This window comes from Anneissia japonica, unplaced genomic scaffold (assembly GCF_011630105.1).
Source record: "Anneissia japonica isolate Jap-2015-1 unplaced genomic scaffold, ASM1163010v1 scaffold1770_len632688_cov154, whole genome shotgun sequence".
In the NCBI taxonomy this organism is placed as follows: Eukaryota; Metazoa; Echinodermata; class Crinoidea; order Comatulida; family Comatulidae; genus Anneissia; species Anneissia japonica.
Genome location: NW_022692996.1, coordinates 314,292 through 330,811, shown reverse-complemented (window position 1 = coordinate 330,811; position 16,520 = coordinate 314,292). Strand labels below are relative to the sequence as shown.

Genomic DNA, 16,520 nt, shown 5'->3' with positions numbered 1-16,520 from the left:
TTTTATATTGATTGATGAAATGAAAATAAATGAATCAAAATGATCAAAGAATTTCTCATTATGTTATTTATTGCAACATGAGGACTACAAACAAAAACGGTTTCATAATTACACTCAGCATAGTATTCATTACAATTCAATCATTTTTAACACAGCAGTTTCTTATAATTAGGGGGAGGGGGAACAATTACGATAGTGGTTACACAAATGGTTAAGGTTACAATCAATTTTTATACACTCAGCTACAAAAATTTAGTACAGTATTTGTCACCAGATTAAAATTATTTTAAGATACAGATAATCAAATAAGTAGTAGATGTTACATGTCATGTCTTAGTGATGTCAAAATAAAAACAAATTACTTACATTTGAACTCAAAATTAATAAAAACCAAGCTTAACAACAGGCCAATCAGAACAGGGCCTGCAGTACACACTTGTCTCAACACAAATGCACAAGATTGGCAAGATAAAGATGCTTAGTTGTTTTTCTGTACAAAATCAAATATCAGCAACGTAGCAAAACGTATCCAGGATCAGCTCAAGACCCACTTGTTCACTTCCTCGTTATAATAAATACAAATTTATATAATTATTGGTTTCACTTTTCATATTGTACTAGATTAAGTTTAGCTTACATATGTTAGGGCAGCAGTAGTCAGAGACCCCTAAAGGAGCAACATACAATTCCTTGGGCAAGCAAAGGCATTCTTGAAGGTTCCATCACCAGGATTATATCTACTGTACCACTCTTCCCCCACCGTCTCCTTTCTATTGTTTTAGTTGTGGAATAAGAAATTTAACCTGAGTAATTACAGTATTGTTTAGATCTGCATATGATTTTCTTCAGTAGTGGTAATATCAACTGATATCGTTGCAATCAGAAGATGGCTAGTGAATCGGCATTGCTGTATTTTTCCTACAGTAAACTATCTTGTACCATGAGCATCTTTGATAGATACTAGTGCATTATAAATGCACATTATTCAACAGTACAGTGGCAGATCCAGGAATTTGACATGGGCGAGGGGGGCAGGGAGGGACTTTCACAGATGGAGGGTTATTAGACAACCGTTGGGGCTGAGGTAAGAAAATTTATGATATGGCACCTCTAGATGGCCGGAAATGGCACTCTCCGACATCAATTTGATCATATTTTTTTTCTTAATTTCAGTCCGCGCTGTGTTTGCATTATTTTGCAGTAGTGTAGTGAAATCTCACCAAGAATCTGTTTCAAAGCAAAACATACAGTTTATTATTACTGTACTGTATTCTGCTTTGACTACAAAGATTGAATGAATCAGAGTTAGCACTTTACAACAGAATTCTTAGAATAATTTATGCAAAAAACTATTTATTTCTCTACTCTAATATTCATACAAATTCTTAAGAATTGACTTGTGAATATTTTCCTACAATTTCGAAGTTCTACAACAAAAAAATTTTTTAAGAAAACATATAGTAAAAAATAAAGTATTTGATGTTTTTCTTTATTTGGCATTGTTTTGGAAAACCTCAATGGTTCGGTAATTGTGATTAAAACGATTCTAAAGCCCTTTTCACACTAGTCTATCACATTTTATGTGACAAATTTGAGTGATTTAATGTATTTATCAATTAAAATTTAATAGTGTGGACACAACTTAGTTAATATGAACAGCTCTTCAGAGATATGCTTTCCACTGATCCTATAAAATAACACATCCACATTAAGCCCAATGTACATAAATAATAAACAGTCTCACATATTTTAGTTATCTGAAGACATTAAAGCAAAAAAACCTACCAGCTATTCTGATTTATGTGCATCTTAAAAAGCAAATAAATAGATGGTTTTCCAATATTTAGGATCATTAATTTGCACTACTTAAAATGATTTGAGTGTAAGGAAGCCTATGGCTTGGTCTGCTGCCACAAAAAATGATTACTGTTTGGAAATCTTGGCTATGCATTCTATTAAAAATGAGATTTTACCATGCAACCATATTGACAGCATATTTTATTATGTATCAAGAACCTTAAGGGAAAAAAAAATTAGCATTTGCTAGTGGACATTGCTACAGAAGGTTTCTCTTCTGGGAACCAACCCATGGGAAAAGGAAGCAAGGCCAGCCCTTGACTACATGTACAGACCAATTAGAAAAGGATCTAAACACACAGCGACAATACACTCCACAACTTAAGAACAGTTACAGAAAATGTATGATTTTGCTCATTATTAACAAGGTGTGCCCAATAAAGAGAGAGAATTGAATTGAAAAAGGTCCAGAAACCAGCTGTATAAGCTGTATTACCTTGTGAGGAAGTGTGATTGTGGGTGCATGACAAAAAAAATGAGGGGAATGTGAAGAAATTACAGCCCTGGGCTTCTTGTCTCAGGCAATTTTCTTTTGCTATGAAAATTTTGGAGTGAGGGAATCTGGGTCGCAAGATTTTGTGGAGTAGTTTGCTCGTGGACGAATAACATGGGGAAGAGCAACACCTGCAACAGCTGATAGGAAAAGATGGCATTCTGGTGTCTTTATGCGCCACCTGATGTGAAGAAGATAGGTTATTTAAAGTGTTCTTCTAACAGCCCTCAGGTACGCCACTGCCGAACACGTTCATATTCTATTTCAAAACATTTCTCAAAATATAAATTTTAAATACTGTATGAATTCACTTATGAGCACATGAACTCTATCAGAGTCCAATCAGTTATAATTTAATACAGTGATTATTTCTAGTGAAGGCACAGTCCTTATTTCATAAGAAAAAACAAAGAATTCAGTACAAATATTAAAATTCTGTTTAACAAATGTAGCTTTGGTAACATGTAATTTAAGTAAAGAGGGACTAACAATACCAGTTCCAAATAATTTAGGAAAAGTATATTAAGAATATATATCTTACACCTACATATATTTCATTTTCATTGAACACCTATTCACTGGTGTGTAAATATTAGGTAATCAATGTTACCTGTTAATTTTGGCAACTACTCTTTAGTAACAACTTGGAGGTAGCAGTTAAGCAATGACAGAGAACTTGTAGCTTTTCAACTTGGGACTTAGACGGCAATTCTGCAGAACGTTTTTATACCAATCTAATCTTCTTGCTGGCATTCTCGACAAGTTGGTCTTCTACTAGACTTCCTAATGGTGAAACAGACTGCAGGAGCTTGGATTCGGAAGCACGTCCAAATAAGGAGAGCAGAAGAGCCACCCCATATCCTGTAGCTCGCTCACCCTGAAATGTTAATGAAGGTGCTCACACTTGATTAATCATAAAAGATATTTTACACTGATTATTTAATTTAAATTCAAATGACATTTATTCAATGATGAAAATATGATAAAGGTATACAGTACAATACAAATAATGATAAGTAATAAAAAGAAATAAAAAACATCATTGGGATCATGACTAGTAGTAAAACTTGTCTCATCATGACCCCATGAATAAAAAAAGAGAGATGACATAAAAGCTACCTTAGTTATTTACTAATGGTACAATGATAAATATTCTTTTTTAATTTTACTTTTAAAGACAGGTAAAGAAAATTAATTTTTAATTGAAGATCATTACATAATGACATAGGTCTGTGATTTGCTGTGATAAATTTGAAAAATAAAATCCATAATTTGAATTGCTTACTCTGAATATTAAACATGTTGGATTTCAACTGACAATGGATCTTTCCACTAAGCCCCGCCCCTGGATATTGTTGCCATGGTACTGTAAAACATACGCAAACATGTACATTTGTAGGACACATTTGTGAGGCACACGCATATTCCTGACCCTGTTCTGATTGGTCAGTTGATTGACCCTCTAGAAAGGTCAATTAGAAGACAAATCACTTCTTAGCGTGCATACTTCTGCCCTGTGCCTGAATAGTGTATGATATATGCAAGGGTTTTAATGTCAAGATGGGAGATTCCATTATTTTCTTTTATGCTCCAGGGGTAAGTTGCAAGGAAATTTTATAATTATTTTGTGACCTTGACCTTCGACCTTATCACATGCACTAGGTTTTGATAAGGGAACATATAATGAAAACTTGGTTAAGCAAAAAACCAAAAAGAAATGAACTCACCGAGTAACAAGGGGATGCAATGTCCAGATGAATCCAGGATCCAGAGTAGTCAAAGCCAATATGAGCCCCAATAAACAGACCTGCACATGAACTCTGGGCATTGCTACGATCCTAAGTGATACAAATAAATGTGTGACTATATATGTACATATACAACTGATAAAGAGCTATGCTTGATACATTGTATGGTTTCAATGAAATACTGCCAATACTGTACTTTACGCTTAAGCATTATTATTCATCTAATATATATTCAGGTTGCATTTTTATGTCAAGCGGTGAAAAAGACTACAGGAGTAATAAAAATATTCATTGGAATAACTTCTTGAGTTTCTGAAGTCAAAATCATATATGTATTTGAGTATTCATTACTGTTACATTTTATATATGCTTCAGAACACACATGGATGCATCTTCTTCATGTATATATGAATATATAGTATACAGTAATCTTTCACCTCTTAAATCAGTATGCATAGCTATAATATAAAAATGCACAGCCTTAGCATTTGTTTGCATTATAAAAATGCATAATAATTAACCTAATTGTGTTCAGATGTGTCAATTCTGATCGGAGGATTTTTTTTTACTTACTGCTACTGAGTTCTTCATGTCTGCAACTGCACTACCAAACTCACTAAAATGCAGCTCAGGACAATAAACCAGAGGAAAGACAAGATCTCCACTGTTTTTACCTAAAATATGATAGTATAATTGATTAAAATCTGTTTTAAAGAGGTATGAAAAAAAAATTACAGAATTGTTTACATTAAGTTTGTACAGTATTCATTGAATGTGGAATCGGCTTCTTATTTTCAGTCTGATGTAAATCAGGGGTTGGCATAAAAATTGGTCGGAGGCCCAAAGTGAATTTTTTATTTAACACCGAGGGCCGCACCAAAACTTAAAAATATCTCCAGTGAGCCGTCAAAAACATCCAAGCACTGCTTTTGCACCACTTTATTCTCTTTTAATGTTACTTTTTACATATGATCGGTATTGGGCCTAAAGAACTTGTTTCCTAGCCAATGTTGCTTGTCGGACAGCACACATGGGGTTTTTAATTCATTTTTGCTTTGCCACCTGTGATGTAAATGGACACCGTTTATTTCAATTCGTTAATGTTTTAATGATTACATGTTTTTTTTTGTGTAATGTGCCATAGGCCTCAATATTTAGTCATCACAATTGCCTAAAGCTCTGTCCAGACTTGCATTATATTTAACAAAAACATGTGACATACCTAAATATGGTCATAATGACATCACACCATTTTTTGATTTGATTTGATTTATTTTGCATTCAATATCACACACATAACAATAACATTTTGAGAACGAACATAAGAAAAAAAAGAGTTTAATAATTAATTGAATGCCTGGATGGCCCATTAAGTCTAGTGATTGTATACCTGACTTATTTCCAATGGGGTCCAGAAGCCAGGGTAATTATTGCACAAGAGCGAATATTTACAGATAGTGATCAGGCAAGGTTTAGAATATATAGTAAATGATATAAAATAGATAAACATACGCCAATTTAAAATTAAAAATTGAAAAAAATTGTAAAAAAGTGAAAATTGAACATTAAAATTACTAATTGAGTAAATATAAAAACTGTATGTAGTAAAGGATAAAAACATGAAACATTAAAAATCAGTAAGTAAAAATTCTTTAAGCTTTTGTATGCCCATATATAGTCATGACCTGTTGTATGCCCATATATAGTCATGAGATGCCTATATATGGGCATACAACAGTTTATTGTCAAAGAAAATTTCATGATCTGGACAGAGCATTATGATTGACAAGCTTTTCAGTTCATTCATTACAAAAACTTTTTTGATAAATTATTTGTTACTTTGCAAAAAATAGAATCGTCTACCTGCTTTGACAGTTGCCTGTTCCCACTGTTCCGTGTTGGTGAGTACAGCGGAGTGATATTTCCCGGTGGATATGCCTTGTGCTCCGGTTAGTGTGGCCATATCCAGAATAATATCAGACTTCAGATCTTTTACGGCATAAGCAACCTGTTAAAAAATTAAAAATTTAAAAAATAAAATTATATATATTTTTTTTTTCCAAAAACACTTTGGCTTAACATCAGATGAAAGTTTCCATTTTACTTAGTTGTGTGTGCTATCCCTTCAAAGTTTCTATTTCTTTAGCTTAGCTAATGTTTGCGCGAAAATTCTTTGATCTGTCCCAAACCCTGAAAGTGTCTATACAAGGGGAATTATACAATAATAAGCATGATTGAATACAATGATTTGTACTATATGTGTGCTTATGTATTGACTAGAATAGACCTTTCTGTTAAGCCCCGCCCCTTGGATATTCTTGCTAAGGCTCCCGTTTGTGGGACACACATATTTCTAGCCCTGTTCTGATTGGTCAGTCGGTAAGTTTGATTGGCACACATGTAAGGTCAACTGTGGGTCAATAATTGTGCGCAGCTTACCCCATCCCCAAGAACCAGCCTTCCTTCAGCATCTGTATTATTTATCTCAACAGATCTGAAGCGAAAAAAAAAAAAATGTGATCATCAAATCATTTTGTGAGATAATAAGTAAAAACAACTAAACATGATTTACTAAAAATATACAAATTGGGGCAATGGAATTAGTAGGGAGCTTTTGATTGCAGGAAGACGGTTGGACGTAGAACGTAATGACGTCACTAAATTTCATCTGCGCATGCGAGAACATTAAGGTCACCTCGTGAAGTAGATTCTGGAACGCAATTTGACCAAATCTACGTATGCAGAGAACGTAGGACGCCAGTTACGACGGTCACGCATGAGTGATTCCGTTCTAGCGTCACACAAAGCGAAAGCTTCCTATTTATCATTTATGAACATACACAAAAAAAATTCAATTGGAATTCTATTAAATAACATGATATATCATTGCCTTCAGTTTTTCTTTTTAAATTTCTTAACCTTTAATAAGTCAAAGGCATATTAAAAGAGGCTATTTAACTTGTTGTTAAGATGCCTGCCTTCCAATTCCAGGGTCTTGGGTTCTAATCCCATGACAGCACAATATATTTCTCATGATTAAAATACATCTCCACTACCTAAGCCTTGTATGAGACTTAGTTTATAAAGCAGTTTATCAGCTAAACTGGAAGGGTCACCCTCTATAAAAACATGCACACAGCAAGAAAATCATTTTTGTTCATTACCTCCCAGAATACAGGATATGTACATCATCAGGACGTGTTGCTAGGGGTCCAACTGCATTCTCTGCCAGACAGAACACAGCATTCAAATTTTCTTTAAAACCCTAGGAAATTTGTATAAACAATATGGAGGTTCAATAAATATGTAAAATTGAATCAATAAGAAGGTGGATGGATGGATTTATTCGGTGTAAACACCAAAGATAACCCATGAAAGTTTGTAGAAGGCATATTTCCAGTGGGGTCCTTCTTCTGGTGGTGATTGGGCAACACACCAGGAGGATTAACCTCTACAATGGTGTGCTGTCTCAACTTGCATTTCAGCACTCCAGCAGCAATGGGAATTGAACCGGGGACCAAGAGATCTCCACGGTCCAGCGCACACACAGTGTGGCTACCACCAATTTAGCTGACTGGAGCTAAGCTGCTGCTCGAATGTTACGAGAATGTTATGTTGTTAATGCTGGTAGGCAGATTTTATTACCGTTGTTGATATCTACAATAATGTATGCAATGCTTTTCATAGTCAGCAGCAATTGTGTAGGTTCATAGATGCTACTTTAAACCTAACAGTTGAATAGCATTTGCATCTGAGTTATATCAACGTCTGGTTATATAAAAAAACTTTTTATGTTTTTAATATGAAATGCCATTGGTGTCAAAATTGATTTATTTTTAAGCGTTTTAGTTTGATTTGTTACTATCTGTAACAATAAATTTATTTAATACATGCATATAGTTAAGTATAGTAGGACAACTTGTAATATGAAAACTGTAGGCCTATTTGATAACAAAGTATTTTGTTTATATCCGATTACTCACTAGTTTAACAGCAGCTACAAAGGCACCAAGGATTGCAGCAGCACCACCACAGTCCCGCTTCATCCCTGGCATGGCAGTCTAAAAATATCAGACAATCATTCAAAATTGAATACATTATTCTGGCTTTAAATCCATTGAAAGTTTTTGTCGCAAGATATTGCATGACAAATAACAACAATAATAATAACTAGTGCTAACTCGGATTTAAGGAGAATATCTTTTGTGTTATTTTCCCCTTAACGTCATGTTATTTTCCCATTAACATCGTCTTTTTAATTGTTCTCTAATTTCTCCATTGTCTAAGTTCCTCTTAAAAAGGTAGGTTTTAGTAACATAATAATAATAATAATAATAATAATAATAATAATAATAATAATAATAATAATAATAATAATAACAAATTTTCTTTTTTTGAATATATACCAAAATTATATTTCAATTATTATGTAATATTTCAAGTGAGCATTTATATAGCGCCTTTCCATTTGGTGGTTATGAAGCACTTTCATCCCTCATCATTGGGTTCACATGCTTAAGATTTGCTGCTGTTATGAGGGCAGGAGTAGTCAACACCACCAGGTATCCATTTATACTCCTGGGCTGACAGAAGCTAATGCAGATAAAAGTGCCTTGCTCAAGGACACAAGCGAAATGAACAGCGAGGGATTGAAACCCTGACCTCAAGGTCGGAGAAACTAGCCATTACCACTGTGCCAAGCTGGGTTCACATGAATCTTGAGTGAAACTCATGTTTGCAGGTCCTGGCTGATAGGGATGGATGGGTGGTGTGATGTGTGGGGTTGGGGGTTGGCTGCTAGGCCTGTCCAAGGAAGGACCCTAAGCCCCCTTCATTTTTGTCGTCACTAGATATTACATACCTTCCCTTTGATTGACAGTCCTCCAGTGTCATAGACAATACCTTTGCCTACCCAGCTTATAGTCTGAGTAGCGGCTGCCGATGTATGTTTAAGTATAACCAGTGCCGGGGGATGGTCAGCTGCTTTGCCTACTCCATAGATGCCTACGGGATAAATCAACATAAATGTTTGTTACATAATACCATGATACCATAGTCTCTACGCAAGATAGACTGGCCAGTGGATACAGTTTCACAAATGCAGTTATAATCCTTCCGCTCCAGCGGCAGATCCAAAAAGTTGATATAGATGGGGCACATGGTGAGTCTTTTACAAGGACAAATTCCAACCCCTTTCACCCTCCCCACAAACCTGTCCCTGCGCTCTCAGGAGAATTCATAGACGAGCTAAATTTATTCAAAATTGTTTACATCCTATAAGGAACCAACTTCAAACTGGGTTATGAGAAACAGTCATAGACAAAGTGTCTATCAGAAGGACATAGGCAGTATTGTCCAGTACCGTAAAACCTCAAACTGAAGCCCAATGGGCTTAATATAGAAAAGAAGGCCATCTCGAATTGAAGCCCCACTCTTCATGGGCTTCTTTTCAAGGTAGCATAGGCTAGTACAGTACATACCCTGTACATTCATTTCTCACAAACTGTAATTTAAGACTTTGAAGTAGTTTAAGGTTTTTTTCACCTAAAAGTTGCAACTCTCTTACTTGAGCCGGCGTCGCCACTTTAACAGCGCACGGTAGCAGAGCCGAGGCTTATCCAAGGTGGAAGCTACTGGAGCCCAGCAAACTGTTGCCGGGGTACCTGCGCGTACACGGTTGTGTTGGCGACGCCGTATCAACACCGAGAGTGCACATTTCTCTTCTCTTTCATGTTTGTGGTTTGTTTTTTGCCAATTTTTTTTTTTTTTTTCCAATCTGACTTTGTGTCTGTATACTATCAGTGCACTGAGACGATTTTATTATATTTTTACACCTGAACCAATAAATAAATAATTACTTAAAACAGATTTAAAAAATAAATAAATAACTAAATACAAGTAAACAGAAATTAAAAAAACCCAATAAATTAACTAAATTATATACATGTATATATATATATAAATGTGATTAATATGACTTTACCTCCAAAACCACGTTCATCAAGTTCTTCACCTCTGACAATCACTGGCTCAATGCCCAAACTTCTCCCAACGTTTTTAATTTCCTGTTGGACATAATGTACTTGTATTTAAATATATTGCCTTCAATATAAAATCAATAGATTCAAAATTGTTTACATCCTATAAGGAACCAACTTCAAACTGGGTTATGAGAAACAGTCATAGACAAAGTGTCTATCAGAAGGACATAGGCAGTATTGTCCAGTACCGTAAAACCTCAAACTGAAGCCCAATGGGCTTAATATAGAAAAGAAGGCCATCTCGAATTGAAGCCCCACTCTTCATGGGCTTCTTTTCAAGGTAGCATAGGCTAGTACAGTACATACCCTGTACATTCATTTCTCACAAACTGTAATTTAAGACTTTGAAGTAGTTTAAGGTTTTTTTCACCTAAAAGTTGCAACTCTCTTACTTGAGCCGGCGTCGCCACTTTAACAGCGCACGGTAGCAGAGCCGAGGCTTATCCAAGGTGGAAGCTACTGGAGCCCAGCAAACTGTTGCCGGGGTACCTGCGCGTACACGGTTGTGTTGGCGACGCCGTATCAACACCGAGAGTGCACATTTCTCTTCTCTTTCATGTTTGTGGTTTGTTTTTTGCCAATTTTTTTTTTTCCAATCTGACTTCGGGTCTGTATACTATCAGTGCACTGAGACGATTTTATTATATTTTTACACCTGAACCAATAAATAAATAATTACTTAAAACAGATTTAAAAAATAAATAAATAACTAAATACAAGTAAACAGAAATAAAAAAAACCCAATAAATTAACTAAATTATATACATGTATATATAAATGTGATTAATATGACTTTACCTCCAAAACCACGTTCATCAAGTTCTTCACCTCTGACAATCACTGGCTCAATGCCCAAACTTCTCCCAACATTTTTAATTTCCTGTTGGACATAATGTACTTGTATTTAAATATATTGCCTTCAATATAAAATCAATAGATAGTAATAAGGCAATTTAAAATCTTATACTTATAATATTCAAGAATATTTAAGTAGTACTCTAAATAGTATTTATTTATATAATGATAATAATAATAATAATAATATATTTAATATATTACCTAATAAATAGTCATGTTAAAATAAATCTATTACAATTCAAAAAGTAGATTTGCTTCAACTTTGGAGGAATAAAAACAGCTTTGTGAATAAAAATTCAATGGGGCATATTCCTATTCCCCAAACTTGTAAGTAGTATGTTGGCCAAGGGTAGGGTGAGGTGGTATGTGGGGTGGGGAAGTCAGGACAGTATTTATACTGTAAGGTAATAATAAAAATAATAATAATAATAATAATAATAATAATAATAATGATGATGGATGGTATATATAGCATATTGTTATTGTAACCCCAGTCATTGGATTAAACAAAAAAGACAAACTCAAGCTCCCTGGGGGAGTATTCCATAACGCTCACAGCAGCTACAGTACATCAGCGAATTTTGGCATTTAACCCTACATAGGTACCTACTTATACTCCTGGATGGATAGAGAAACAACGCACAAAAATTGCCTTGCCCAAGGACACAATTGAAATGCACAGCGAGGGATTGAAACCCCAGCCTTGAGGTTGGGAAACCAAACGAATCCTGCAGCGCCGAACAGGTAATTGACTTGCCTCAATAAAAGCATCTGTGTGCATTTCGTTGCAAGGTGCATCCACTATACGGCCTGTTAGACGGATGCCTTCGGAAGCCTCTTGCAAACACTTCATCTCGTCTTCGCTCAGGCTCTGGTTGCTACCCTCTCCAACAAGAATGAATTCCACAGTTACAGTGCGTTTCCGCAGTTTATTTGCACCTGTCTTACGGGAATACAACGGAAACGCACGTGCAACAGCACAACCAGATGCAAACACTGACTTCCGCTCACAAACAATCTTTTGAGATATAAAAAAAATATGCACCTTTAAAGATGTACTGTCCCTTGCAAAAAACAAAAAAAAAAAAAACATAAAAATCATTTTTAAAATTTACTTGCCCATTTTGAAGTAACATAAATATTATCAACTTGAACATAGAAATTAGTGTACTTTAAAAATTCTTACCCATAAAAACCATAATTTTACATCGAAAAAATTATAGAAACACTTCCAATCACTGGAAGCGTTTTATTATCTTTATTATAACTATCCAGTTAAAAAATCAGGGAACACATTTTTTTAATTTAATAATTACTATGCTCAAGTTAATAATTTGTATGTTACTGCAAAATGAGTAAGTTAAATTAAAAATAATTTTTTATGATTTTAGTCATTTTCAAAGGACAGTACTGTATATCTTTAATTCTATCCATTCATTGCAATGCAGTCCATAATTATGTAATGTTGTTCCCTGCAATGTCATATTTAGTATTATATACCACATACAACTATAGATTCCAGACATCTGATTGGTTTTAAAGCACCACTCCTATGACATAGGTTGAATGATAGTTCAGTAATTCCTTTCGGGGTGAAAAAAGTACTATCACGTTTTTTCCTATCGCGATGTAATCTTTAGGTCCCACTTATAATGTTGCTGTGTAATTGATGGCACACAACAAGAGTAAAAGGGACTGCAACTTCTATGACGAGAGATTGTCCCTTTGACCTATCCACGGATCAGCGAGTACTTTCAATTGATGCCTAGCCTAGGCCTACTTGGTGGGTACTCTTTTCATTACTTTTTTTTTGGCCTAGTAGAATCTATGTATGAAATATATAGAACAAATATTGACTGCTCTAAATTCGGGGGAACGGTGAATTTATATATCCTCTTTGATGGGAAGGCTGAAGGGAAGATAGTCTCCACTCCACAGCTAGGTCTCCACATCACCTCTGGGCAACAGATTTCACCGTTCCCCTCATGTGCACACAATAAATGTATAATGTACATTGTCCTAATATTATATTTTTTTCCAAATTTCTATTCTGAATAATAATTAAAATTTTGAATATAATTGTTAAAGTTTTATGTTATGTTATGGCATAGCAATATAAAACACAAGATAAACAAAGCATAACAGGATGCTTTCATCAAAGAATACTGGACAGAAACTAATACCGAGTATGAAACAATCATCCCACCACAAAACCAAAAGTGAAAAATACATTAACTTACAACTACACACTCATCTCCAACATTTGTCAAGTATGCTTTCACCAGCTTCGGAATGGCATGAGCTCTTGAGGGCGTGTTATGCCTACTAGCTTTCAGGGGTAGAGAAGCAACAGTTGCATTGTTGAACCATATTGATATATGATCAGTTGGAGATGGCTGCAGCGACGACACAGCAACTTTAAAAGTCTGCAAATATATAAAAAAAGTTTGAGTCAATAATCAGCAGCTTAGACCAAAAGTTAGAGTAAAGGTCTCTGAAGATGAATTTATAAAGTTTGAAACTTTGAATAAAAATAACCAAGTATCACTTTTTTAGAATTTTTTTTCATACAATGAATTTGCTTCATACAATCCTGTACAAGGTCCTGTATTGCAATTTCTGCGTATTAATCCTATCTATAAGCAAATACTCTGATGTCAAGAGTTTCTGTGTAAACTACTGTACCAAACTTTGAAAAGAATGAGAGAATTATGGGGAAGTTCCCATCCGAAAATTTACAAAATTAATAAATATCCTTTGAGAAAATTAGGAAAGTCATATATTTATTACTCTCTGTTTTTTCCTCCTCAAGATTACTGTTGTTTTTTATATTTTTGAAGTTTCTGCATATTCATTTCTCATTCACTGTGTGAGCAGCCTGTGAAGTTAGCAAACTCTGTAAGCAAATACTTTGCACAATTTCCAAGTTGCAAACTGTACAAAGGAAATCTTGGTGGGTCCTGGAAAATAGCAATGCTTGAACTGATGAGTTTACCCAGAGGGTAAAGGTGAAATAAATAAAAATAAAATACAATTTGCAAACTGTGCAAGAAATTCTTGGCACAGTTTTATAACTGTGCAAAGAAACGGCTCAGCTTTTAAATTGTGCAACAAGAACCTCGCAAGCCGAAGCCTTAATTACTGCTTCAATAAAAGTAGGGAGATGAGCGTACCCTAGTTACCCTATCTAAAAAAAATACTAGGCATAGGCCTAACTAGTAGTAGTAATAATAGGGCGCTAATGCACTTTCGCACCTAACTTTTAATTCTTTATTTTTTTACCTCAATGTTCTTCTCACAGTCACAACATATAATTAACAAACATGTTCACATGATTTAACCACTCACAAAGTACCTTTTTCAACAAATAATCCCACAAATAAGTACAGCGAATCTGTGTTCGCAAGCATGACGAGCGGCTGCCATTTTGCAATCTGTATTGCCAGAATGTCTGAGTTTGCAGCGTGAAGCTTTTTGATTAAACGTTTATGAAAACTTATCTATTTGCGGTATTGTATGTCATTCTTTATATTGTATGCTGCTGTTGTTTGACTATGTGTGTTCACATGAAATTCACACGTACAATAATTACTTCAAAAATTAGTAATAATTCAAATGCGTACACAGGTCGAAAAATAGGGCCTAGGGTAGGGGCCTAGGCCTAAATCCAGAAAAACAACTATTAAAGCCAATGATAAATGTCGAATCGATTAACCTCGATTTGAACGACAAGAAAGTTCAAAAAGATGGTACTGCCAAATTTTGTTGTCAGATGTTTCATGGGAAAATTCCAATTAATATTATAAGACTGGCCTTTAATGGTTTCAAAATTTAAGAATTGACTCGGACATTCTGGCAATTTCTTACTTGATTGCAAAAAAGTACAGCTCGTCGTGCTAGCAAGCGCGGAAATCCTGTATCAACCTATATAAAGGTATCTTTTTGTTGAAAAAATGTATTTTATGAGTGGTTGAATCATGTAAAAATGTTTTATAATTATGTGTTATGACTGTGAGAAGAAAATTCAGGTAAAAAAAAAATAAGAATTAAAAGTTAGGTGCGAAAGTGCATTAGCGCCTATGTTTTGCTGGAATGTAGGTAGGGCCTAGGCCCTAGGCTAGTAGGCCTAGGCCCTAGGCTAGGCCTATGCTTTTGTTTTAGAAAAAAGAACACTGAAAAGACACAGAGTTCTAATTTTAGATTAGGACTAGGGCCTAATAATAAATGTAGTAAAATTATAATAATCATTTCAGTTTCAAAGTGCATTTATTCATATCATCACTGAGCTTAGCCTAGGCCTAATTAGATGACACCCTAGGCCAAGCTAGGCCTTTGCCTGGCTCGGTCATGGCCCAAAAACAGGTGGTGCAGGGGACTTACCTCCTCATCGACCCGAGCGCCGAATTTAGTTTTAACAGCCTCGAATGAAAGTGTAGTTAGATGTCCAATCTGTCCTATAATGACGACAGGTCGATCATTTGGATCTGAGGTACTATTACCTGCACTGTAATGCAAGGTTACATTAGACATTATATTATAAATTACTAATCAATTGAAGTACGTAATGAAAAGATAAACACCCACTTCCTCTTCAGACTTCTGTCGTATTTTGGTTTGGGTTTTTTTCCCTGAGACACCTTGACCTGACCTCAAGCCTGAAGGAAGTTGATGGTTTATACCAAAAATACGTAAAATAAATGAAAACGAAAATATAAAGGTTTGAATTATTACTTAACTAAATAAATTTTGCAATAAATGCTGTGTTTATAAATACATTTGAATTTCCATCTAGTTTGCGATCTTATGACGTCACGTTGAGCGTCATGTCTTGTGAAAGATGCGTGCTTCATTATGTAAACTCCAACTGCTAAATGTTATCAATCGATCAATCAATCGATTAGTCCATCAAGCAATCAATCAATTTTAACAAATCAGGAAGAATTCGACAAGAAACTACTGTTAAAACAAACCGGTTAAAAAATTCATTCATACCACACACATGTCAGCTCTACAATAAAATATCAATTCTCCAATAATCACTGTAGATTAGGTTCCATATAGTTGTTTTAATCAACAGATCAATCAATCAATCGATCAATCGATCGATCAATCAATCAATCAATCAATCAATCAATCAATCAATCAATCAATCAATCAATCAATCAATCAATTAATCAATCAATCAATCAATCAATCATTTAATCAATCAATCAATAAATCAACTAGTCAACTAACCTATTAATCAAGCCACTTTAATATATTATACTGTATTTAAAATTATTATATTCAGATAAAACATAAAATCAAATTATGATCAAAGACATCATTATATCATTATATCATCATTGTCTTCGATCTCCATCATCATCATCATCATCGTCACTATCATCATCATAATCTTTATCATGTCATCATCACATTATTTTCAGTTTTAGCATCACTAAACACCTTATAAATATTATCTTATCTTATCATCTTCATTAATATTATCACCATCAATCACCACCACCACATCATCATCAC

At 34.6% G+C, this 16,520-nt stretch overlaps 1 protein-coding gene across 2 annotated transcripts; it reads right to left on the bottom strand.

The window, feature by feature from the left end:
• Nucleotides 1-51: 51 nt before the first annotated feature.
• LOC117100586 (probable aminopeptidase NPEPL1) lies at nucleotides 52-15,636 on the bottom strand. Of its 2 annotated transcripts, none has more exons than XM_033240360.1 (12): nucleotides 15,378-15,636; nucleotides 13,238-13,423; nucleotides 11,755-12,015; nucleotides 10,938-11,019; nucleotides 8,960-9,102; nucleotides 8,082-8,159; nucleotides 7,263-7,363; nucleotides 6,538-6,592; nucleotides 5,962-6,106; nucleotides 4,672-4,772; nucleotides 4,078-4,188; nucleotides 52-3,227 (listed from the first exon to the last, which is right to left on the bottom strand). In XM_033240360.1, the coding sequence occupies exons 1-12, from the start codon at nucleotides 15,525-15,527 to the stop codon at nucleotides 3,075-3,077; spliced, it is 1,566 nt and encodes a 521-aa protein (XP_033096251.1). In that variant the 5' UTR covers nucleotides 15,528-15,636; the 3' UTR covers nucleotides 52-3,074. The 2 variants fall into 2 exon arrangements, with proteins under 2 accessions (XP_033096251.1, XP_033096252.1); XM_033240361.1 differs by lacking the exon at nucleotides 10,938-11,019 and adding an exon at nucleotides 10,082-10,163.
• Nucleotides 15,637-16,520: the final 884 nt, after the last annotated feature.

Excerpts from the sequence above, each read along its gene's own strand:
- LOC117100586 (XM_033240360.1), bottom strand. The coding sequence starts at position 15,527 with ATGTCTAATGTAACCTTGCATTACAGTGCAGGTAATAGTACCTCAGAT. Across the intron at positions 6,593-7,262 it reads CATATCCTGTATTCTGGGAG|ATCTGTTGAGATAAATAATA; the intron begins GTAATGAACAAA and ends TTTTCGCTTCAG. Across the intron at positions 6,107-6,537 it reads GGCTGGTTCTTGGGGATGGG|GTTGCTTATGCCGTAAAAGA; the intron begins GTAAGCTGCGCA and ends ATTTTTTAACAG.